Source organism: Ovis aries, chromosome 3, assembly GCF_016772045.2.
Source record: "Ovis aries strain OAR_USU_Benz2616 breed Rambouillet chromosome 3, ARS-UI_Ramb_v3.0, whole genome shotgun sequence".
NCBI classification, from domain to species: Eukaryota; Metazoa; Chordata; class Mammalia; order Artiodactyla; family Bovidae; genus Ovis; species Ovis aries.
Window position 1 is genome coordinate 224361283 of NC_056056.1, and position 25003 is coordinate 224386285.

General features: G+C 62.0%; 1 protein-coding gene across 2 annotated transcripts in view; it reads left to right on the forward strand.

Moving 5' to 3' along the window:
* TAFA5 (TAFA chemokine like family member 5) overlaps window positions 1–25003 on the forward strand; it is a 179560-nt gene that overhangs the window by 142185 nt on the left and 12372 nt on the right. For both annotated transcript variants that reach the window (XM_004007052.5, XM_042247899.2), the window contains exon 3: window positions 10867–10994. In XM_004007052.5, coding sequence (XP_004007101.3) covers window positions 10867–10994 — 128 coding nt within the window. The remainder of the gene's footprint in view (window positions 1–10866; window positions 10995–25003) is intronic.

The window sequence follows — 25003 nt, forward strand, 5'->3', positions numbered from 1 at the left end:
GTGTGCCAGCCTGGTGCAGCCCACAACCTCGGCCTCTGGCGCAGACGCCACTGGGAAAGCGGAGCGTGGCCTTGGGGCCTCTGGACCCCAGGCGTCTCCGGGGACGGTGGGTCTCCCTGCCTGTCTCTGTTCCGAGCACAGGCCTGCGTGCTTGAGCTGGGTGTGCCTTGCAGGTGGGCTGAGCAAAGCCTGAGCCAGCGACCCTGGCCCCCTGGGCCTAGGGGGCAGAGGCTGACAGGCCGGCTGAGCTCAGGGGTCCCAGCAGCTGAGCTGCGCCCACTCCCAGCCCACTTGCTTCTCTGGAGGTCTAGTCTCGGTTCCGGGGGAGGACAGGGCCCTCCCATCTGGTCCGGCAGTTCTCAGGTCACCTGAGAAGGCTCCAGGAAGGTGCCGCCAGCCTTTGCCGTGAAGGAAGAGGACGGTTCGCGCTCTGGGCTGGCTCACTGACGTCTGTCTGTCCCGAGTGACCGAGGGGACCAGAGCAGGTCAGGGAGCCCGGAGCCAGACCTGGGGACAGCCCTTCAAGGAGGAGGTAGGCTGCTTCTGAGAAGTCCCTGAGTCCTGGCCACCCTGGACCGCAGAGAGGCCCCGGCTGGCTTGCGGAAGTCGGGCAGCGTCAGAGAAGGTTCCAGAAGGCTGGGACAGGGAGGGCTGTTCCTCCCGGCGACCTGCTCCTGTGGACTCAGGCCGGCCGCCTCCATCCCCTGGAGCCCTCAGGGACCGCTCTGTGCCCCTCAGCACGGGGCCCGTGCTGTCCAGTAAAGGCGTGGGCTTTACTGTCCAGTAAAGATGTGGCCACGTGTGGCTACATCAGCTCTTTCCACATCCCCGCCAGGGTGCTGTGTTCCTCCCCATCTCCTCGCGACGTTTCCAGCAGAACGCACAACACTTCCCCTGCGGGGTCCACAGGCGGTCCCCGCCGTGTCCCTCCATCCTGGGGTCAAGGTCCAGCGCGCACCAGGTGGGCCCCAGAGCTGGAGGCTGGAGCAGGAGTCTGAGGGGCTGGCCCTGTGGCGGGAAGGGTTCTCTGCCCGGAGCTCCGTCCCTTGGGTCCACCCAGGGAGCCCTGGGCCAGGAGTGCAGGGTCTCGGGTCCCTTCAGATTCTGTGTCCCTTCTCTCGCCCCCTCGCACAGCCCGGTCCCTCAGACCTGGCCCTCCCCAGCCTGCATCAGGGTGCCCGCCATGCTCCCAGCGGGGACATCTGGGCCCACCGAACACGCTGGAGCCAGGCGGGCAGCAGGGGCTTGTGATTCAAGGCAGCGGTGCCTTCACAGACCCCCCTTCCCGGCTGTCAGCCGTAATCAGCGTGGCAAAGGCCCGGAGCCGATTTTGGGACCACTGGCGGCAATCTCACATACCCATTTCTCACAAGAGGCACAGCCCGAAGCTGGGGGCGGTGGAGGGGGTGAAATCAGCCCTCTAAACCGCGGGGGCTGTGAGCTCAGCCCGCCCGCGATCGCAGACCCGGCGGACGCCTGCTGTGTGCTCTGATTATCAGGGACCCAGCGGAGCCTTGGAGTGCTCAGAAGCTCCTGATATGCGAGTGTGAGCTTGCGTCTGCGTGGACACCAGAAACCCTCGTGAGACTGTCAGGTGGCCTCAGACCCCAGCGGTCAGCCTGGGAAGCGGCTTCCTGTCCTCGGGCCGCTGACCCAGGCCCAGCCGGCCCCAGGCTGGAGCAGCCCCGAGTCGGCACCCGGGTCTCTGGAGAGCCCGCCTGGAGGCCCCCGAGGGTGGGATGACGCTGGGTTTTCTTGTGCGTCCAGTGCGGTGGGAGCCCCTGGACCCCGTCTGTCCCCTGACCTCTGGACGCTTCTGGGGACAGAGAGTGGCGGACAAGCCGCCACCCCAGGCCCGAGGTCGTAAAGCTGCCCCCGACCCCCTCCGGCGATGGCCACAGACACGACTTGGTGCCGACTCCCCCCGGGGACAGGGGATGGAGGACACGGAGAGGCCTGCAGCCTGACCGGCCATACTCAGGACATCCGAGAAGGTCATCTGAGGCACGGTCAGGGTCTCATCCACCTGCCGGGCAGCCTGGCCGCACGCGTCCAGCGCCATGGAGACGCCTAGACCCTCGATCCCGTCATTCCCCTCTCAGGAGTGCGTCCTGCCAAACAAGGGGGACGTTGTGCTGAGGGCCGAGCTGAGCTGCTCTCTCGGGAATGGCATGGCGGACGGCGGGGGCCTGAGCTGGTCTCGGCTGGTGCCTCTGCGGAGCAGGACCGTGGGCCGGCAGAACAGGGGGAGGGGGGTCGGGCGGCTGCATGGGGGCCCTTAACCGTGCCTGGGGGCGGGAGCGCCCCGGAGCAGGGCTGGGGGTCCTCGCCGTGGCTGGGCCGCCCCTGAGCGTATAGGACTCTGACACAGACAGCCAGGGCCCTGTGCCCCCGCCCTCCGGCCAGCCACAGGGCCGGCCGCCCGCCCACGGCACTCTGCTGGCCGCTGTCTTCGCTGTCCCAGCCTGTGATAACCCTGAGAGCGTGGACCGCAGTGGGGCGGGGGCAGGGGCTACCTTGGCCAGCTCATTCCAGTTGGCTCTCATGTCAGCCCCATCCTTGCAGCAGCCCCCCAACCCCCACCCTGTGGGCGCTTTCATCCCATGGACAGTGAAGAAACGCAGGCCCCAGACAGGGCAGGCGGCTCTCCCGGGGGCGCAGCCGTGAGTAGCAGAGCTGGGACTCAGCCCCGCGGGGTGGGTCAGGCTCTGAACGCATCCCAGCCTCCCCTCTGGGTGGGTCACATTCCTCCTGCCAACCAGCCCGGGGAGCCGAGTCCTGGCCTCGGCCACGTGGAATCAGAGTCGGGGCCGTAGTCGGGCTGAGTAGACTCCAGTCCCCGCCTCGCCCCTCCGGCAGCTCTGTGACCTTGGCACAGTTCTGGACCTCTCTGAGCCTCTGCACCCCCGTGCATGATGAAAAGGTCGGTCACATCGCCTCCTCATGAGTGACGGCCAGCTGTCCGTCCATCCTCAAGGAAGCCTGTGCGTCCCCGGGAGGAGCGGCAAGCTGGCCCCACGGTCAGCGGAGCCCGTGAGCCCCGCAGCTCCGTCCGGAGCCCTCAGGAGCCCCCTGCCTGCTCGGCCCCGCCAGGTGGGCTCCCCGGGTGTGCCTGGGCTTTGGCGTTTCAAATGGGAGTTTCTGGAATGCAGAAGCTGCTTCTGAGTGTGTGAGGGCACAGTGGATCTCTCCCAGAAGCGTGCAGGTCCCAGCAGGTGTTACGGTTGCTGGAGTTTTCCTGAGCCCAGGGCCGCCCGGAAAAGACGCCCACTCCAGTGCTCTTGCCTGGAAAATCCCATGGACGGAGGAGCCTGGTGGGCTGCAGTGCATGAGGTCGCTAAGAGTCGGACATGACTGAGCGACTTCACTTTCACTTTTCACTTTCATGCATTGGAGAAGGAAATGGCAACCCACTCCAGGTTCTTGCCTGGAGAATCCCAGGGACGGGGGAGCCTGGTGGGCTGCCATCTATGGGGTCGCACAGAGTCGGACACGACCGAAGCAACTTAGCAGCAGCAGCAACAGGGCCGCCCATCTCTGGGGGGCATGCAGGGAGACCAGAGCCCGCCAGGGGGCCCAGCTGGGCAGGCTCGTTTCCCCAGGCCGGGCGGGGCCTCCCTGGGCGGGCCCCCAGCCCCCTCCTCGGAGCCCTCCTGCCCAGGAGGGCCGGCCTGAGAGTGGCCTGGCAGGGAACACCCTCGAACAGCACCCCCCAACCCAAGGTGCCCTCTGACCTCCAGCCCCCCCCCCCGGCCTTCCTGCCTCAGCTGGTGACTGCTCCCAGGAGGGGCCCCCACGTGCTGCCCTGAGGAGCAGAAAGACGGGGCCTTCTGGGGACCTCCAGACATGCCTGCAGCAGGAGCACCTCGATTCCATCCTGAGGGCCTGTGCCAGCCCCTCGTGTGGGGGACTCTTCTGGAAACCCATGCACATCTCAGTTGCATCCGGCCCCCGTGGGTTGTGTGTGTGTGTGTGGGGGGGGGGGTTGTGTGTGTGGGGGGGGGTTGTGTGTGTGTAGTTACTGTCTCTGCTGACATTAAACACCAGCCGCCCCTCCCCCACATGTGGATGTGGGCTGACCGCTCCACACCAGCGAGAACTGGGGGACTCTGGGGCCAGGGACGTCGCTGCTAGATGCAGCCTCCCCATCTTGGACGGACGCAGTCCCTTTATGGCTGCGTCTGGGAGTGTGGCCGGAGATTTCTGGAATCCCACCAGTTTTGCTCTGGATGAGTCATTTTTCCGAGCTGTTGAGTAAAGTAAGCAGACTCGTGTGTTAATGGAAGTGAAGAAACAGTTTATTCCGAAGGGAACCATGCAATTTACGACCAGCAAAGGGCACGGGCGTTGAGCGGAGCAGCACGGTCTCTGTGATCCCGGGCCAATTAGCGCCGCGCGTCCCCGTCCATCTGTCCAGACTCCGGAGGGCGGCACGCTCATCGCCACAGTCCAAGCACGCATGCCGGCCACCAGCCCTGGTGTCTTCAAGGTCGCTTTGCCTGTCCATCCATGTCCTCAGTTGTGCAGGAGCGGGCGGGGGGACCGGCAAAGGCATCTGGAAGGGGTGCGTTTCTGAGCTTCCCCGTCTTTGGAGCTTGTGTGTGCTGGGAGCAGAAAGGGGTCCCAGAATCTCATATGCCCTTGTGGGGAGGGGCAGGGGCCCCACATCCAAGCAGCTCGTCCCTGCAAGAGAGCTTCAGGTGTCACACAGGGCCACACCTGTGCACATCACGCACGTGCCCACACATGTACACAAACACACCCGTGGGGTCAACAGCTGGACACACAGCCTCCCTAGGAGGCTCTCAGGGCTGGTGAGCCGATTGGTCTGAGGTCCACTCAGACCCTCCACACACCCTCGAGACCCTGGCCTGGAGGGTTGAGAGCAATCAAAGGTGTGCTTGGGCCAATCGAGGAGCGTGCTGGGGGAAGCTCAGGGTCCTCTTCGAGCAGAGTGAGTCCGGGCTCAGGCCCTGCAGCTTCTGCCTCAGTCCCGGCCCCTCCTGCCCTTTTCCTGCCTCATGCAGGCTGTCATTTTCGCTGAGATGGAAAATTCCACAGTAGTGGCCCTAGAGGGTGGACCCTGCCACTCCGGGGCCAGCCAGCTGGGGGCCCTCCTGGGCCCAGTGAGGGCAAGCACTCTGGAACTGTCTGTAGATAAGACAAAGGCTCCGTCTCCCGGGCCTTCCCAGGAGAGACGCTGCTGGTCTCTGCCAGTTGAGCCCAACTCTGGGTCTTCTGCAGGCTCCTGAGAAATGGCACGTGTGAAGCCCCACTAGCTTTTTAGGGTGTAGTGCACTCAGGCAATGCCCCATCTCTCACTGGTTGGCCATAGATCTGAGTGAATTTGGCCCCAAATTCCTCTGACCCCAGGTGGCTGACCTTCAGAGTGGGGGCTCCAGGGGTGGGAGGGTGCGTCTGACTCTTAAGGAGGAAGGAGCTGGCGCCCCCCGCGGGCCCCGAGACCGGTGCACCGTGTCCCTGTGGCACCTGTCCTGAGGGTCCCCGCTGGGGTTCTGCATGGCCCTGTGCTTCCCTGTCCCTTGATCTGCGGCACTCCGTCTGCTCTAGGAGATGTCCCCAGGCCCCTCTGTGCGGCCCCCATCATTCTGCGGCTCCTGCGGTCTGTCTGTGACTGCAGGGACAGTTTGCCCCCACAGTTTTGGCAACTGGCCCTTCAGCCGATTGACCGGGACCAGCCTAAGCTGGTCCCTGACATGTTCACGACCTGCACCCAGCTAGGCCCCCCGCTTCTCAGCCCCTTGGACACCCCGGGCCCTGCCCTGCTCCCCTCCCAGGCTCCAGGTCCCTCCCCACCCAAGACGCTGGTCCTCTGTGTCCCACCAGGTCCTTCATGAGCACCTGGACTGCAGGGGTGGCTTCCTTCTGGGGAGACGGTGGCCGGGACTGAGGCTCTGGGCCTGGAATTACCCAGGTGTTCTCACAGAGGGGCACTCGGAGAGGAGAAACCAGCCTCTGCCTGGCCCGCGTGGCTGCAGGAGGGAAGAGTGACTCTGCAGGCCTACATTCTCACACGCACCCTGCGGACATGAGTGCCTGTGCGGAAGTGCTTGTGTATACAGATGTGTGTGTGTGCAGACATGTACTCACGTGCAAGTGTGTGGTGTGTGCAAGCGTGTGCAAGTGTGCGCACTAGTGCCTGTGGATGTGCAAGTGTGTGTGTGCAGACGTGTGCTGTGCGAGCCTGTGCAGGCTGCATGGGCAGCTGTCGCACGTGCAGACGTGTTTGCGGATGTGTGTGCTCACGTGCAAGCATTTGTGTGTGGTGTGTGCAAACGTGTGCAAACGTGTGCGCAGGTGCATGTGGGCGTGTGTATGCAGCTGTGTGTGAGTGAAGTATTTGTGCAGCTGCGTGTGCTGTGTGCGAATGTGTGTGAGGCAGGAGAGGAGTGTGAGCAGGCAGGGTGCCCGGGCGCAGCGCCCGTCGTGGGCTCCGGTTGGCGGAGCTGGTCCATCTTGGGCCCCGAGGCCGGGCGTGGACGGACCCGCCTTCCCCTGTGCCTCGGAAGGCGCTGGATATGCGGCCGCAGGAGACCCATGTGCTGGGCCTGCCGAGGCCGAGCGCCCCCGGCCGTGACACCAGCACAGGCTGGACTGTGGGCCCCACCTGTCGCCCACGTCACCCTGCTCGCTGGACCTCCTCCGCCCCAGGGAACGCCCTCCCCAGCTGAGAGCTGCCATGACGTCAGGACCAGAGATGAGGTGGTGACGTGTGGGCATGAAAGGCCCCTTTGTCCCTGGAACATGGTGGCCCGGCCCTGCGCCGCCAACTGCCCCCACAGGAAGTGGGCTGGGGCTGGCTGAGCCCAGCGCCCAAGGCCGACAGAAGGCCTTGTGTGGTTGGTACTGGCCGGCCAGCGCCCTCAGCAGGGCTGGCGCCCACACACCAGGCCACCTCGCCGGGTGGGAACAGGGCGATGGTCAGGGAATCGGTGTGTCTGTCTGTCCTGCACACACGTCCGCGTGCCTGCTGCCTGCCAGGCAGGCCCGCACAGTGGTCCCACGCGTGTGGCAACGATGTGTGTGCTAGGCATTCGTGTGTGTGCGTGCAGGCTAGGTCACTTCAGTCGTGTCCGACTCTCTGCAGTCCTGTGGACTGTAGCACACCAGGCTCCTCTGTCCACGGGGCTCTCCAGACAAGAAGACTAGTGGGTTGCCATGCCCTCCCCCAGGGGATCTTCTGCACACAGGGACTGCGCCTGCGTCTCTTGCGTCTCCTGCCTTGGCAGGCGGGTTCTTCACCAGCAGCGCCACCTGGCGTGCGTGTGCGTGCGTGTCTGTGTGTGGAGCTGTGCACACATAAGCCGCCTCCCACATAGAGGCGTGTGCGTGTGCTCCGTCCAGGGCCTCTGCATTCTTGTGCGTGTATCCACATGTGTGTGCGTGTGTGAACATGTGTGTCCAGGCTCTGTGTCCCTCCCGCTGCCTTATCCCGCCCCCCTCAAGCTTTCCTCCCTCTCCCTGACCTTCAAATGTCCCGTCACATTTGTGGGGCTGCCCCGTGACGGCTGTGTGCCCCCATCTCCCGGAGGGGATGGAGGCTTGGAGTAAGCAGCCCTCACGTGAAGCTTCAGGGAAGATGAACGGGGCCTGTGGCCTTGACCAAGGGCCTGGAGCTGTGCCCAGAGCAGCCTGGGGGCGGCCTCCAGGGGACCAGCAGGCATCCCAGCCCTTGGCTGTGGGGAGGCTGGCTCCGTCTCCCCCAGCATCTGTCCACCGTCTCTGGCGCCATGGTCAGCGGCCGAGAGTGGCTTCTGTCCTCACTCAACTGTGAAGGACGTGTGTTTGGGGTGTGGAGTGGCCCAGCCCTGGGCCAGGTACTCCACCTACAGCTTCTCCTCTGTCCCACGGTCGCTGAGCTTCCCAGGGAGGAGGGAGCCCATGGTGGGTTGAGGGGGCACCCCGGGCTCAAGGTCCTGGTTGGCACAGCAGGGCAGACTGAATCCATCCCCACTCCATCATCTGGTCCTGCAGACCAGCCAGGGCAGCGTCGACGTCAGAGGCAGGCCTCTGCCATTGCCCGTTGGTCTGGGATGAGTGCTTTCTGGATGGCTGTGGCCTCTCCAAGCAGGGCCTCACCCCAGCCTCCTTGCCTCCAGGCCTGCATGTCCCTCACGCAGCCGAGGAGCATGCCTGTTGCCTGAGAAGGCCAAGTTCCTGCTCTGGTCCCTGGGCACGCCAGGGGCTGGGTCCTCACCCCCCGATGGAGGTCTCTGAGCCGGGCACAGTGGGCTGACAGCATCTCCCTGGGCGTATCCCCGGGACACAGAGGGGAGCACAGATCCAGACTCTTCTAACCACGCGTGCGCCTCTTCTCGCCCCGTGTGTCCTGGTTGATCCCAGAGAAACCCTCCCTTCTTTCCTTAGTTCGTCTGCATCTTCTCTGTGCTGTGCACGCAGGGTTTCTAGGGATTGGCAGGGCATGTGTTTCAATCTTGCTGCTTCTTCGTGGGTTTAAGGTTTGCGCTTGTTGCAACAACAAGGTTTTTGTGTATCTTTTACTGCCACCAAAATGGTGCACTGGGGACTTCCGCTGGAATGAAGTGCAAACAAGGAGAGGAGGCTTGAGGGGGGCGTGCCGGGGGGCGCAGCCATCTGTCCCCACCGGCCCTGGGGGCTCCGAGGGATAAGAGGTGGTAGGTGGCTTTTGTTGTTCATCTTGGAGCCGTTTCTGGGGCATCCCCCACACCCGTTGGGGGAGCAAAGCCCTTCTCCTCCTCCACGGGAGCTGCCGCTCAGCTAGACTGTTTTTCTGCTCTGACTTCAGCTGGTTGAGGGGCTTTTCCGAGCCGTGGGGTCTCCTGGGCTGTCTGCTCAAGCTCAGGCTGCAGCGACAACTGGAGGCCATGGGGCTTGATCAGCAGAAACTCCTTTACTTGCAGCTCCGGAGGCGGGAGGCTGTGGTGCTGGTGCCACTGACGGGCTCCTGGTGGGACCCCCTCCTCACTGTGTCCACACGGCGGGGCTGGTCTCACTGAGGTCGCTTCTCTTAAGGGCACCGATTCCGTGGGGGGAGGCCCCACCCTTGTGACCTCGTTTAACCTCAGTTAAACGGGATCTCTAAAGATCCCATCTCCAAGCCCAGCCATCCTGGGGTCGTGCTGTGACTTTGGTGGGTCACGGTTCCGTCCATAGCTCGGCCTGGAATGGAGCTGGTCTCAGGATGGCTGACCGGTGGCCACAGATAGTGAGATTCCTGGGGTGGCGCCGTGGGGCAGCACACACCACAGGGCCCTCCGCTGTGCCCAAGGCAGGCATCACTAATCGGTCCCGGGACACTCTCCCCTGTGTTCAGGCAGCTCCTGCTCATCTGTCAGAATTGGCACCAAGGGGTCACCTGGGATGCCGTCCTTGTCTGTCTTCCAGGCCGCCTTCTAGGGCAGCCGTTGTTAAGACTCACCGAGGCCTGCTCGCCTGCAGGGGCCCCGAGGCCCAGGCCCCCCACAGAGTGAGGCCCCCCAGGTCCCCTGTCGCTTTGCAGGGACAGTTGCAGCCTACAGGGCTGGTGGTGATGTCCTCTGTGCAAAGAGAAGCGCCAGGATGCTTTAAAGGTTACTAAGAATTTCGAGGCATAGGAAGAGCAGCGTGGGGCCCTGTGGGCTGCACCCTGCCCATGTCTGCAGCCACCGAAGCAATCACCTCTGGAAGGACAAGGGTCACTTGGTCCTAATTCAGAAACCATCCGTGGTTCCCAGGTTCCTTTAATGACATGTCCATGAATATGATCCGTGTTCTTTCCATCACGTAGCCCCTCCTTCCAGGGTTTCCATCAGTAAGGGGTCCCCAGCCCCCCACTACAGCCACAGAGTGGTGGTGGGTTTCCCAGGAAGAGAGAACACGACCCCTTTCCTCCCGGAAGTGTCCCAGGGGTCTACCTGTCCCCTCCCCAACTAACAATGGCAAGGACTCAAAGCTTGATGTCACCACCCCCGGGACGTCCTCTGATGGGTCACCACCCCGGGACGCCCTCTGGGGGCTCCCCACCCCCGAGACACCCACTGGGGGCTCCCCACCCCCGGGACGCCCTCTGGGGGCTCCCCACCCCGGGACACCCTCTGGGGGCTCCCCACCCCCGGGACTGGGGGCTCCCCACCCTGGGACGCCCTCTGGGGGCTCCCCACCCCGGGAAGCCCTCTGGGGGCTCCCCACCCCCGGGACGCCCTCTGGGGGGTCCCCACCCAGGGACTGGGGGCTCCCCACCCCCAGGGCGCCCTCTGGGGGCTCCCCACCCCCGGGACTGGGGGCTCCCCACCCCCAGGGCGCCCTCTGGGGGCTCCCCACCCCGGGACTGGGGGCTCCCCACCCCGGGACGCCCTCTGGGGGCTCCCCACCCAGGAACGCCCTCTGGGGGGGTCTCCTTTGTGGCTGAGGCTCTGGGAGCACTGTGGCCACTGTGAGATCTGCCAGGCGTCCCCGCCGCCCCCGCCCGCCTCCTTCCGGCCTGCCCCAGCCCCTGGGTTCTGCCCTGTGGATGGGTGGCTCCCAAGACATCTGAGGGGGTCCTGACCAGGCAGGCTTTTGTGCTCTCCTGTGGGTTCCGGGCGCAGGAGAGAACAATGTTGTCCCCTCCAGGAAGGTGCCTTGGCTGCTCCTTGACACTGTCCCCGAGGCCCTCGGTCCCTGCTGACCGAGCGACCAACGTCAGAGCTTCCCACGGACAGCGAGCAGGCAGCTGGGAGCCCAGGGCAGGGGCGGCCCCCGGCCCGGCCCCCCGACTGGCCCCGGAGGCTGCCCACCCGGCCTTCCCGTCCTCGAGGCCGGGGCTGGGCGCTGGGCAGCGTGGGAACCTCCCCGCCCCTAGCTGGCGCTGACCTCTGACCTCTGCCCTCTGCCCTCTGTCCCCAGCGCGGATCATCAGGACGAAGCAGTGGTGTGACATGCTCCCGTGTCTGGAGGGGGAGGGCTGCGACTTGCTGATCAACCGGTCAGGCTGGACGTGCACACAGCCCGGCGGGCGGATAAAGACCACCACGGTGAGTGCACAGCCCCCCGGCTGTCCTGGGGTGCAGGGGCCCGAGCAGGCGGGGCCGGGGGCGGACCCCACACCGGCGACGGTGAGAAGCTGGTCGCTGGCTTCCTGACGGAGGGAGGATGCCAGCTCTGCGGCTGGGTGGGTCTGTCCCCTGGGTGCTCAGAGCATCACGGGGCTACTGAGTTCCTGTCAGCCCAAGAGGCCACACAGAGCACCTCCAGGCTGCCCAGCCCACATGAGCTCCTTGTGGGGGGATGTCTCATTTCTGGGCGATGTCCTTCCAGCCCCAGGCTGCAGGAAAGGTTCGAACCCACAGAGGGGCTTCAGACCCCACCTCTGGGCAGAGGGCCTTTAAGAGGAAAGAAGGGGGCGGTGTGGTCTAATGCAGGCGCCCCAGGCAGGCATCTAGAGCAGAGGCTCTGAGAACCCTGGGGGGCCCCGGGTCCCTCCTGGATCCGCCAAGAGGAGCACTGGGTCCCCTGCTCACCTCCGTGGGCTGGAGGCAAGAAAGGCAGAGCAGTCCCAGGGATGTTTTCTCTGAGATTCCTTTTCCAAAGGAACGTTCCCCCAGCATGGGGACAGTGAGGGCCAGGACAGCTGGGGACGCCCGGCCGTGACCCCTGGGGACTGCCCTGGGGCTCCGCAGGCCTGGCACGCTCAGTGCTGGCTCCACAGGCCAATTATCGCCCCTCACCCAGGCTCATCCTCCTAAGGTTTCCATAGCAGGCTGAGGGCTGGCATGGGCTCCAGGCTACGATGCCCACCTCGATGGCGGGGAGCATTAGGGCGGGGAGCATTAGGTCGGGGAGCAGGGGCCTTATGGAAGCACCTGGGAGTTCTCTGCTGGCACCCCCAGGCAGAGAGGCGGGGGCCATAGCCCCTCGGGAGTTAGGCCAGAGGAAAGCCTACTCCACCCGCTCTCGCAGCCTCCACATGAGAGCGCAGGTGGGCTTTCTCAGCAGCACCATCAAGAGGCCAGTCTGGCCAAGCTGCTCTGCGGGGAGCCGTGGGTCCCTGCCCCGTGGCCGGCCAGAGGTCAGCTCTGAGCTTGAGTGGGGCACCTACCAAGGTCGGGGCTGTAAAGCTGATGCAGGACCCCCACTGCCCCATGGATGCCTTGGCAGCCTCTTGTGACTGTGGGGGTTCGGGCCTGGGGGCCCTGCCGGCAGCCTCCCCCTTGCAGGTCTGGGCAGCGGGGGTCTTGAGCAGGGCGGCCCCTCGAGGGGGTCAGAGCCGGGCTGCAGGGAGCATCCCCAGGTCTCCACTTGGAGCCGCAGCCGTGCACTTGTCTGATTGTCAGCCGCGCTTGTTTCTCTGCGTCCAGCATGGAGGCGGAGACCTGTCTCCACCAGCCCCTTCCTTGAACCTGCCTTGCCGCTCCGGCAGCGGAAGGGGCTCTGAGCTGGGGCTGCCACCTCCCCCAGAGTCCAGGAGGCGGGTGGCCTTTCCAAGGTCCCCATCTGCGTGCTGTGCCCTTTTGGGGACGGAGCCTTGGGGACATGCAGACTGGCAGCCCCGGGGTCACCATCCCCAGATCCATGAGGCCTGGGGGTCCCTGTGGGCTCCCCGGGGCTGGGGCCAGCCCTGGTGCAGGCAACGCTGTGTTGGGGGTTTTCAATGAACCCCCAGAGGAGGGGAGGCTCGGGCAGGGCTCCAGAGGCCCTGGGCGCCTCGGCGGGCGTGGGGGTGGGGCCTGCCCTCCAGGCCGCATGGCACGGCAGCACCTGTCTGTGTCATCATGGTGAATCGGGGTGCCCCTCTCATCAAGCCCCAGCCCCTCCTGGCGCCCTGCCACACGGGGGTTTTGAGGCTGACCTCTCCCCGTGGGCACAGCCCGAGTCCTTGATTTACTCCAAGACCTCTGCTGAGAAGGTACAGACATGCGTTCCTTTCCATCCCCCAGGCCTCCGGGCTCAGAACCACATCTCAGTTTTACAGCCGTGAAAACTACGACTGGGAGAGACAGAGATGCCGACGGCCAGGGGTCGGCAGGCCGTGGAGCGGAGGCTTGAATCTGCCGGGTCTGTGCAATGCAGCCGTGGCCCTGGCTCGTCAGGAGCCCCGCATGTCTCCTGGGGCTCCTGTAACCCCCCCCTCCCTGGGGGGTGTCTGGCGCTAGAGCCCGTGGAGCCCGCGGCCCAGGCGGAAGGACCCAGCACACACGGGGCAGGTCCGGGGGGAGGGGGCGTGCACGCGCAGGGACCCTCGACTTCCTGGGGGTGGCCCTCCACTCAGAGGCACGGCCGAGGGGCAGGCGTGTGTAGCAACACTGACCTCCCGCCCATGTGCTGGCCCTGAGCGTCACAGCCCCACCCAGGAAGGGGGCTCCGTGTCCTCACACTGGCAGGCCACACAGAGCGACCAGGCAGTAACCCTGGGGGCCGACGGGCTCCGTCGTCTTCCCAGGAGTCTGCAGAGGTGACCCTGGCCTGTGCAGACCTGTTTTCCAAGCGTGCTTAAATGCTTACCTGAGCTCCTGACCCAAAGTGAAAAGTGAAAGCCACTCAGTCACGTCCGACTCTTTGCGACCCCAGGGACTGTTCACTCCCTGGACTTCTCCAGGTCAGAATACTGGAGTGGGTAGCCGTTCCCTTCTCCAGGGGACCTTCCCGACCCAGAGATCGAGCCCAGGTCTCCCTGCATTGCGGGCAGATTCTTTCCCAGCGCAGCCACAGCGGAAGCCCAAGAATACGGGAGGGGTGGCCTGTCCCTTCTCGAGCGGATCTTCCCGACCCAGGCATTGAACTGGGGTCTCCCACATTGCGGGTGGATTCTTTACCAGCTGAGCTATAAGAGAAGCTGCGAGCTCTTGAACCAAACACCTTATAATTGGAGCACGTAATCTTCTTATAGGATTGAATTGTGGGCCTCTTACAGCTGGCAAATTAGCATCGTGGAGTTTCACATTTTACTATAAATTGGTTTTCTGTGGCGGGGGCTGGGGGACAGGAATCTAGGAGACCTCGGGATTGCTTGGCCACAAGATGGCTAATTCCACCCCAGCAGCCAGGCCTCAGCCCAGCGCCCTGCAGCCCGGCTGTGTCCGCAGGTGGCCACCCCCCACCCCCACCTGGACACGCCCCAGCTCCTTCTCCACGTGGCCGTGGCTGCTCCCTTCTCCATGTCCCCAGCAAACTGTGAGCGAGCCAAGGGCAGGCACGAGCCTTGGGGGGTCTCACCATCCCCATCCCCCATTCAGGTCTTAGGTAGTTGCTTGTGATCAACTGATTAATTGATTAGCAGAACCCAGGCCCTGGGTGCACGCTGATGCCTGCATTTCCTGGATCACCGCCTTGCAAAGTGCAGGTCGTCACCCCATTAGTGGGTCGCGAAATTAATTTAGTGGCTCACGATCGGCATTAAAAGAAGGAGGAAGAAATAGAATAGAAATGTTTGGGTGCATCCCCATCTTGAGGGTGAGAGCTGCTTGGTGACATGCACACAGGGCCCCTGGGTGAGGCTACACGGGTACCAGGGCCAGTTGCCATGGCGACTTGGGGACCCGGCATCCTGGGGGTACACCGGGTGGGGGGAGCCTGGCTTCTGGGGCCCCCGTGATCCCTGTCTCAGGGGCTCCCTTAGCGATCTGTCTCTGCTCTGTGATGTTGGTCCACACCGGGCAAGGTGAACATCACGGGCCCTCCCCAAGGTCACAAGCAGCATCCTCTCCTTGGCGACCAAACAGCCGCTGACAGCAGCTGACTGGGCTGGCGGAAGGGGTGGGCAGAGGCTGGGGCCGGTGGGCGTGAGCGCCCCGCCCACTCGTGGCTTCCGTGCGAACACGAGTGGCTGAGGCAGCGCCTGGGTGTTGGTGGCGCCCAGGGCGATGTGACCCACGCACATCGGGTGGTGGTGTCTCCGTATTGAACATGAACCTTGTAACAAGCGCCTCCTAGACCAGGACAGGCCGGCTGGTTGAACTCGTCTGTCAAATCGGCGATTAAGCTCTGCGTTTTAATCCTGTTCTGCATGGACGCCATGCTCTGGAGGGTGAGGGGCATTCTTGGCCGGGGGTGGGGGGTCTGTGCAGTCTGCTCAGGACCTTGGATTTCGTGGAAACTTGTGACACCAAGAACACTTTCCCAGGAGCCAGCCTGGACGCCCGAATTCTGCCTGAGCCCAGGTGTCCCAGGCCCGGAGTGCATGGTGCTGAGGCATGGACAGGTGCCCAGGGTGCTCCCCTAGACACCAGGAGAGGTGCCCAGTGGCCTATGGGTCATCACCTCGCATCCCTCATCTTGTCGTGAGCTGGCCGTCACTGGGCCGGGCAGCCAGGCTCTCCGGCCAGCGCACCCCGCACGCTGACCCCCAGGCATCCCGGCCGGGATCGCCCGCTGTCACTCACCCACGCTGAGCATCCAGCCTCCACGGCGGTGGCCCAGGACTGAGGGGCTGGCCTCGTGTGGGGGCAGGGAGCCCTTCCGGTTTCTATCCTCACCATCCCAGTGATGGCCAGCCTTGTTCAGGCCACCCCCTTGGGCTCAGCACCCCCTCAACCTAGTACCACACATCTCTCTTTTTCTGACACACCGGGGGTAGTCCTCGGAAAGTCCAGCGTCAGCCTGGAAGCGTCTGCATCCTTGGGTGCAAAGTGTACCCAAGGGACTCGTGTGTGTCTAGCATGGCCCCCACTGAGGTTCCTGAGATGGACTGGCCGTGGCCTGCTGTCCAGGACAGCGGCGGCCCAGGCCTCTCGTCAGCCAGGGTCTGTGTGCCGCCCCCCATCAGGGTTGGACTCACAGGGGCTCAGGCTCTCAAAGGGCATTCAGGGGGCACTGTGCAGCTGCCCGTGCCAGGCTCGCCTCACCATGATAGAGAGCAGAAGGCACGCTTCCCACTTGGGTGCCCTGGAGATGTCTGGGTGGACAGGGACGCAGGGCAGGGAAACAGTCCATCAGGTGGGGGCACGGCTCCCCGGCCCGGGGCAGGGGCGCAGTCCACCGGGCGGGGGCGCAGTTTGCCAGCTCGGGGCAGGGGGTGCTGCTCCCCAGCTCGGAGCGGGGCCATGGATCCCCGGCTTGGTGTGGCTGCAAAGCCAAGCGGGGCAGGCCTGTGACCTCAGGGTCCCGGGGGTGCTGAACCCCCAAGGAGCCACTGGCCGGGCCTGCCCTCGGACCCCCGGCCTCAGGGGCCAGGACGCAAGGCCCCCCACCTGTGAAATGGAGGCACCCGACCCAGGAGCTGTGCGCCCTGCGGGAGCCTGGACCTCCAGAGGCTCACGCCCGTCGGACTGAGAGCTGCGCCCCTCTGGGCCCCGGGAGGCCAGTGCCGAGTGTGGAGGAACGTCCCGAGGTGTGAGACCCGCCCACTCCCAGGGGTGTGGGCGGGGCGTGGGGCCTCTTTCCTGCAAACCCGGGGTCCCGGCTTCCCACGACTGCTGTGACCGGTGACTGCGCTGGGTGACCCACAGCCACAGAGAACTTCCCTCACAGCAGGGAGGCCACAGGTTCAAGGTCAAGGGTCCTGCCAACCTTGAGGTTTGCCTGCGGCCCTGGGGGCTCCCGGGCTGAGGCCACATCCCCCACAAAGGCGCCAGCTCCTCTCTGGGCATCTGAGCGCCCCTCTTTCCTCCTGTAGAAACGCCAGGATCACATGTGGGGCCCGCCCTCCCTGACAGGTGATTTCATCCCAAAGACCTTAACTCGCTCCATCTTAAAGACCCAGTTCTGAAGGTCGTATTCTGACATTCCAGATGGACAAGAGCTTTGTGGGGGGTGCCCTATGCCACCCACCAGCCTGCCAAGCCCAGTGCAGAAGCTTGAGTGCTGTGAGCTGGGGCCCAAGGCCCCCTGTGACGGCCCCATCCACCTGTCTGAGTTCAAATGGAAGGATCCTCACTGGTGGGAGGAGAGAGAGAACAGACACACAGAAGCTGAGGGCGGGGCCGAGGGGCTCAGAGGAGACGAGCGCCCAGGCCACGGAGAGGAGGCAGCTCAGACACGCGGTGCCCAGTGAGCCCGCCAGGCTCGCGGCCAAGGGCACTCGCCCCCCACCACGCCCGCGGCAGCTGCTGTCTGTATGAGGCTGGAGCTTCCTGGAAACAAGACATATTTCAAGAGCTGTGAGATGTGGGGGTCACATACCTGCACAAGCCACGTGATGTGTGTATCTGTCTTTGCAGACAGCACCTACCTGTATGAGTGTGTGTCTGTGTAACAGAATTTGTTAAAACTCTGGCAAATGTGTGGGACATAAAATTGAAGAGGTCTCATAAAGCCAGGAGGAGAACTTAAAAAAAAAAAAAAAAAAAGAAGGTGGAAGTACGAAAGAAAAAAAAAAACATTAGAAGATCGATTCAGGGGGTCTAGAGACTATAAGATCCAAAACTAGAGACAAACGAAGACGGAGTATCAAAGAAGTGTTTTCTAAAGAAATTCCCAGGACTCAAGGCCTGGGTTTCCTGTGTGCAGGGACTCACCGCCGGCCGGAAATGAGTGAAGAAAGCCCCGTCCCGAGGCGTGTCAGCGTGACATCTCAGGCCCGTGGAGATGAAAACAGCATCCTGAAAACTCAGAGGGAAAAAATAGGTCACTTACAAAGATGGAGACATCAGAGTGGATCTGCCTTCTCAGCTGACACGCTCGGAGCTGGAAAACAGCGGCCCAGACCTTCCCGAGCGGGGACCCAGTGGATCTCCACGCCAGCCCCGAGTTCACGGGTGGGGCGGGGGCCGCCAGCCTGGAGTCCGTAACCGGGACGTCCTCCCGGGTTCAGGAGCCGTGGGCCCGCTCCCTGCTCCGGGAGCCCCGTCCTCCGGAGGCTGTGGACGAAGTGGTCCACGGGGATGAGGTGAAGGATGAAGGGACCCCGGGACACCATGCATCCTCAGCACAATCCACAGTGGCCAGACAGGCCCCAAGAGGGCTCCTCCGTGGAGGACAGTGTGGGCCACGCCGAAGATGCTTCCAGAAAGCTGCGGGGCGACGCCGCACGCACAGGAGTCAGGCAGTGGAGCGCCGTGAGGATTCCCCAGGAAAGCCTGAAGGGAAGCCATCCCAGGATGCAGCAGGGAGACTTCTGTGGTGCCCAGGAGGAGGCCCAGAGGCACACGCCGGGTGCAAGGGGAGGGAGGAGAGGTGAGTGTCTGCAGGACGAGTGACCCCATCCTGACCCCTCCCGGCCGCACCCAGCAGGCCTGGCCGCACCCAGATGAGAAGGACCAAGACTCACTGAGCACAAGGTGGGCAGCATCCCCGTGGGGGCACCGTGGAGGCCCCCGGGCAGGGAAGGTGGCGGCCGTGGTCCTGGAGGGGAGCCCAGAGGTCCTGGCAGGTGACATCCGGCTCTGGGTGGCTGACCCCGCGTTGGGTGAAGGATGCGGTTCAGGGTCTGGGGGCCTGCACTGCGCCCTTCGCCCCATCCCCAGCCTCCCTGGGGTGGGGGGGAGCGGCGTGCCTTCTCTTTCGCCCCACAGTGCAGCCCAGCAGGGCTCTGGGTTTCCGTCTTGTCCCCAGGGCCCCCTGACCCTCCCAGGCTCCCCGGGCCCCTGGGCACCCAGGGACTCCTGCCGCCTTTCTGACGAGCCGCAGTGCCTGCGGGCGTTGCCCCGCTTTGCTGTCTCCCGTGTGAGTCCATCCCTCCTTCCCTGGGGAGGGGGCTCCTTCCCCGGTCGAGGTGGCAGGGCCTTGCCTCCCCGGGGCCAGGGCTTTGGGGGGCGTTGCTTGCGGTGCCTCAGTCCCCCAACCGGCATCCCGCAGGCCACGCTCCCTTCACAGCTGAAGGCCTTCTCCCCCACTGTCTGGCCATCCGTCCACCGTCGGCCCAGGTCAGCCCACCCGGGGCCCTGGGAACAGTGCACTCCGTCCCCTTCACGGAGGAACACACGCTTGGCCTGTCTCACGACCCAGGGCGTCCGGGTGCCAGCCGCCTGCTGGGTGTGGGCTTCCACAGACGGGCCTGTCCCGGCCAGGGCTCCTGCAGACGGCTGGTGACGCCATGTTCCTCTCTGCTCCCAAGCGGGCCTGCCCAGCAGTTGGAAGCACTTGTCGCTGAGCCTTGTTGCCGTTCGGTCGCTCAGTCGTGTGTGTCTCTCTGCGACCCCATGGACTGCAGCACGCCAGGCTTCCCTGTCTATCACCAACTCCCGAAGCTTGCTCAAACTCACGTCCATGGAGTCAGTGATGCCATCCAACCATCCCATCCTCTATCACCACCTTCCCACTGCTCTTCCAAGAATGAAGAAGCGAAACTGATATCTGAGCTGGGAGCAAGGTGACAAGTGGCCTTGCCGAGCAGAGGCCGCAGTGAGCCGCCTTTGGGCCGTCTTTCCAGGTGGGCCATCCTGAATTCCTATTGGTCCTCCAGGCGCGTGTCCTGGGACCCCGAGAGGCCCCACCTGCCCTGTGCGCCAAGGGCTCTTCCTGGACCTCCCAGCCCCCCACCCCGCCCAGTGCAGCCCCAGCAGGCAAGTTGCTCGGTGGGAGGGCTCACCGGCCCCAGGGCACTGTCTGGCAGGCAGGGTTCCTCCTGAGGACTCAGCAGCACCTGGGCCTGCTCCCTGTGTCTTCTGTTTCCGAGAAGCACCCGCTGGGCATCCTCTGACCTGGTCCTGGGTCCAGATGCTTCGCTGCGTCTTGGGAGGTGCTGGAGCAGAGAGACAGGGGTGGAGGGGGAGATTGGGGTCCGTGCAGACCCAGCTGCCCAGCAGGAGGTCAGGCTGCAGCCCTCCTCACCGTGCACAAGACACCCTCCCAAGGGGGAGAGGCCTTCATGCAGGAGGTCTGGGGTTAACCTGTCAAAAGACAAGCAGATGGTGCCTGCGCCTCACCTATTCTTCCTTCTGCCAAACAATGAGAAATACCCCGTCGTGACTCCGATCCCTGTCTGCAATCCATTCTGCGTTCATTCGAATCACTGCTATTCATCACAGCGATAATAGCGGGACATTTTAATAGATTCCGTGTGTAAACACGAACGTAGATGGCAGCCCAGCACGATCGCATCGCGAGCACTGATAGGCTTCATGTCCTCAGCGGAAACGCGCCCAAGCCAGAGAGCAGGTCTGACCAGCCCAGCGTGTTTCCTGGGCACTCCTGGCGCGCTCTGAGATGGGGGTGTTTCCTGTGGGGGGCTCTTTACCGTAACTGTGCTGCGAGCCTCCGTGTTCTTCAGAACAGCTGTTCTTCGATTTTGAATGCTTCAGTGGTAAGGGTCGAAACGGGAGTAAGTGTGTCCAGTGGAAAGAGCCAGCGGGCGCTGGACGGGCCGCCTCGTGGGGCTGGGTGCTCCTGACCCCACAGAGCTGACAGGTGGCCTGCTAGAGAGCAGTGGGCCAGGGTCGGGGCCAGCTGAGCTCCACCCACTCAGCCGGCCCTGGGGTGGCCCTCCCCTCGCACCGCACAGGCCGCTGGGTCACATGATCAGTTCGCAGTATCGCCAGTGCCTCCTCCCCTCTGCCCTACGTCCCTGTGGGCTCTGTGTTGGACACTGGGGCACAGCACTCATGGCCCCCAGATCTCAGGGCGTCAGCAGGCACCCCTTAGGAACCCCTGGAGGGGCAGCTTCAGGGGCTGCAGGGATGGCCGGTGCTTGGAATGTGAGGTCAAGTAGCTGCTGGCCAAACGGATGAGAATACTGTCTGTAGAACCTGGGGCGGGGATGGGGGCAGCAGGCACTGACCAGGTACCCGAGTCCCACCACTCAGATGGATGTGGGGGCGGGAATCTGAGAATTCCAAAGACTCGCAGATCTCTGCGATCCTTAGGGAAGCCTGAGAGTGTGCATCCCCACAGAGGAACCTGCAGAGAGCCCTCTTGATGATCGGGACAGCTGTTCTAGAGTGAGCAGGCATCTCTCCCAGCACACTGCCCGTTTCAGCCGGCCTGCACGCTGGCCACAGCTGCCCAGGGCCTTCCACCTCCCCCTGGCCCTCTACCCTGAGGTCCTGCAAGCGCGCAAGTTCTCATCTTGTCCACGTGAGCTTTCGATAAGGATGGATGAAGTTCAGAGTCATCCCCAGTTCCCAGAAGAGCTGCTTGAATTAATATTGTTTGTCATTTCCACGTTTCATGAACTAATTGGGCAGAAATACTGGCAAAGTCATCAAAAACACGGTTTCTTCCTGCTGGTTTACGATGTCCTTGTAATCTTACACACGGCATCTCATTGCCTGGTGGTTTATTTTTTTCATAAAAGACAAAGGTAAGCCTGATCCTTCTTTACTGTTCTGTGAAAAGTCAGATCATATATCCAAGACGGAACTTAAGTCAGCGTGAGCACAGCAGAAGTCATCAGGGTGCTGACCTTCTTCCTAACCCAGCGCGGCTCTGGTTCCGATGCAGAATGGCAGGCCCCTGGCATCCACTCTGCCCGCCCCGGCCTGACCCTCGTGCCCGGGGTCTAGTCGCCCCAAACCTTGCCCTGTGGTCATGTCTTCCGGCTCTGCCCTCTCGCTGCGGCCAGGTGTGACCCCCGTCCCCCGCCCGGCCCCGCCACCCACGTGGCAGCTCTGATGGCTTCTGGGCGCCGCAGTGGGCGTGAAATACGACATTTGGCACAGATGTTTGTTGAAGATCAGCCTTGAAAAATGAACTAGAAGGATTTGTGTCTCAATCTAGATCACTGTAAATGCCAGCTCCGCATTGGACAGGTCCACAGGGTGGCGCAGCTGCTGGGCTGGCACCATTGTCTTCCCTGCGGTCCTGCCCCTGAGTCTTCTCGCCCCTCGTCACCCCCTGAGCCAGAGTGTGAGCTCAGGCTCACCTGGATCCGTGTGGGAACACACTTCCCAAGCCCCCCTGTTCTGTCCAGCCCTGTTCTGGGGCCATGCCCAGACAGGTCCGTACCCCCTCCCTCCGCCTGCAGGCGTGACAGGTGTGATGCCCAGGCGGCCTTGCAGAAGCCACTTGCCCCTCCGTGAGCCTCAGCTTCCTCAGCTGTGGGAGGGGAGCACGCCCCCGGCCCACCTCGCAGGTCCTGGGGTGTGGGGAAAGGGAGATAACGGAGAAGGCCACTCCCAGGTATGGAGCCTGGGGTCTCTTCCTCACGCTTGGACCTCACCTTGGACCTAGAGACCCTGCTGCGGTCACAAAACAAGCGGGCGAGGTGGAGCCTGCCCACCAGGGGCGGGGAAGCGGGGGCGGGGGGAAGCTTCCCTCTGTGAGTACATGGCTCCAGCAGCAGGACCAGAAGATGCCAGCGGGCAGGTGAGGCCCCTGGCGGGGGCACAGTTAACCAGAAGAGCCTGTCGTCTGGGGCAGGAGAAGCCTGCCCAACACAAGGCTGTGATGTCCCCTCCATCCTTCCTTCTCAAAAGTCTGCCGTTTAGACAGAAAACCTGGCCTCCCAGGTGGGAACAGGCCCCCCCCCCCGCCCGGAGCTGCCTTTGGGGTCCAACAAAGATTCAGGGTCTCTGCATATCACCCCAACCTTCTGGGGCAGGCGGGGCCTCCCACAACCCCAAGAATTGAGAGAATCAAACTTGCTCATCCCAAGCCCGCTGAGACATTCCCAGGTGGGATCAGCCTCTGCCTGTTTAAAAAGGAATCTTAAAAGCATCACATCTAAAATATAAACAGAAGGCTGTAAAAGAACGCCAGCTCTCTGTGGAAGGGAATGCTTTCTGGAGACTTAAAGGCAGATTAGCTCTGGAAATAGGCTCTGCAGTAAATGTGAGGCTTCTGGGAACCATCTGCTTGTTGGCATCAAACAGATACAAGAGGCTGTGACCTCTGTGACCCAGGAGCAAAGAGCTTGGAGGAAATGGCAGCCTGGGATGAAACGCAGGCAAGCACCCAAAAGTTTGCAGGACTAAGTAGCGGCTGAGCACAAAGGGACCCAAGGCATCAGAGTGGACTTAGATGTGCACAGAAGCTGCGGAGGACAGAGTGTCGCCGCAGAGGGCCAGCTCAGGGGCGTGGCCCCATCTCAAACCAAGAGACGCTTCAGAGGAGATGCAGGAAATTAAGCCAAAGAGAGGGAATTTATGAGGACAGAGGACGGAAACCCAGCCTGTGGCAGTGGATGCCCTTGGGGGAAGCCACATGGCGCGAAGAAGGCCAGGTGCAGGTGAGAAGAGAGGGTTGTCAAGAAGCTTTGCGGAGCCCCGAATTAAGGCAGAGCAAAAGCATCTGGACCTCGGCCATCCATGGCAGTATCTGGACTTGGTAGAGTGAAGGGGAAGTCTCTAATCTGCCAGGTCGTATCGGAGAGAAAAACACTGTAGGAAAAGCCCACGGACCCCCCTCCACAGGCACAGAGAGGCCGCCTCTGAGCCTACGAGACCCAGAACCAGAGGGACAAGGAGCGCCAGCTCCAAGGCTTCGGCGAAAAATAGCTTGCTCTATGCGTCGCTGTTGTTTAGTCGCCCAGTCACGTCCGACTCTCTGCGACCCCGTGGACTGCAGCGCCCCAGGCTTCCCTGTCCTTCACATCTCCCAGAGTTTGCTCAAACTCATGTCCATTGAGTCAGTGGTGCATCCAGCCATCTCATCCTCTGTGGCCCCCTTTACGTGTGACTTCAGCTCTATCTCTGATTGTGGTTTGGGACAAAGGAAGTAAAAAGGACAGTTTTAAATTTGCAAGAATTTAGAGGTGTACCACTCCTGAAAGAGTCAATAAAAGATGCCCTGGAACCCGTCAAAGAAATATGAATGAGTGGCTGATGACTGTAAAGGCCATAGGTCGTAGGTAGGAAGGTCAGTGGTGACTGGATGCCAATTAACTACATTTTAGATATAAATTATTCCTATGATGGTGGTTACACAATTGAACACAAAATTGACAACACTGTTATTTAATGTACTCCATATATGATGAAGAATATTTTTGTGTAATAATAAACTGATTTGTAACTTCTGATTAATTTGACAGCAGCTGCAGGAAGGCAGCTGCAGAGGAAAAGTCACTGAGTGTCTCTTTGTGGGAAGAAGGGACATCCATCATGAGGAAATGGCTTAATCATTAAAAGTGCACTTGATTACCATCAAGGCCGCCACTAGGAGAAATAAGAACATGATTTCTTCTAAACCAACGTGGAAGGAAAAGCAAGTGAGGCTGTGTGTAAGGAAAAGAACCTGGAAAGGAGCAGAAAGAGAGACTGTGCGGAGCATGCTGCCCGAGACAGATCTGCAGCCTGGGGGGCGACAATAGGTGTGAACGGGTTAGTCCTGTAAAGGCAGAGGCTCACCAGGGTGTTTCTAAGAGTCCAATATGTGCTCATTCTAAGGGCACGCCTACAAGCAAACGTTTAAAAGCAAATAATAAAGACACGAGGCAAATGAAGCGGAAGAGAAGTCAGTAGGTGGAATGAGCTAGTCACTCAGTCACGTCTGACTCTTGTGACTCCATGGAATGTAGCCCGCCAGGCTCCTCTGTCCATGGGATTCTCCAAGCAAGAATACTGGGCTGGGCAGCCATCCTCTTCTCCAGGAATCTTCCCCATCCAGGGGTGAACCTTGGTCGCCTCCATTGCCGGCAGATTCCTTACTGTCTGAGCCATCTGGTAAGTCCACGTAAAATGGTTAAAGTGGAACAATATGGCGCCATATATTGACACGTATGTGCATAGCATTACTGACACAAAATGACTCACTACAGTTCAGACTAGTGGGAGTGTCACAGGAACCTGTATGTGCTGATTAACATAAGCTTATAGAAAGCAACATCATGAGAAACACTGGGCTGGAAGAAGCATAAGCTGGAATCAAGGTTACCGGGAGAATTATCGATAACCTCAGATATGCAGATGACACCACTCTTATGGCAGAAAGTGAAGAAGAACTAAAGAGCCTTTTGATGAAAGTGAAAGAGGAGTGAAAAAGCTGGCTTAAATCTCAACATTCAGAAAACAAAGATCACGGCATCCGGTCCCATCACTTCATGGCGAACAGATGGAGAAACAGTGGAAACAGTGGCGGACTTTATTTTGGGGGGCTCCAAGATCACTGCAGATGGTGACTGCAGTCATGAAATTAAAAGACGCTTACTTCTTGGAAGGAAAGTTATGACCAACCTAGAGAGCATATTAAAAAGCAGAGACATTACTTTGCCAACAAAGGTCCATCTAGTCAA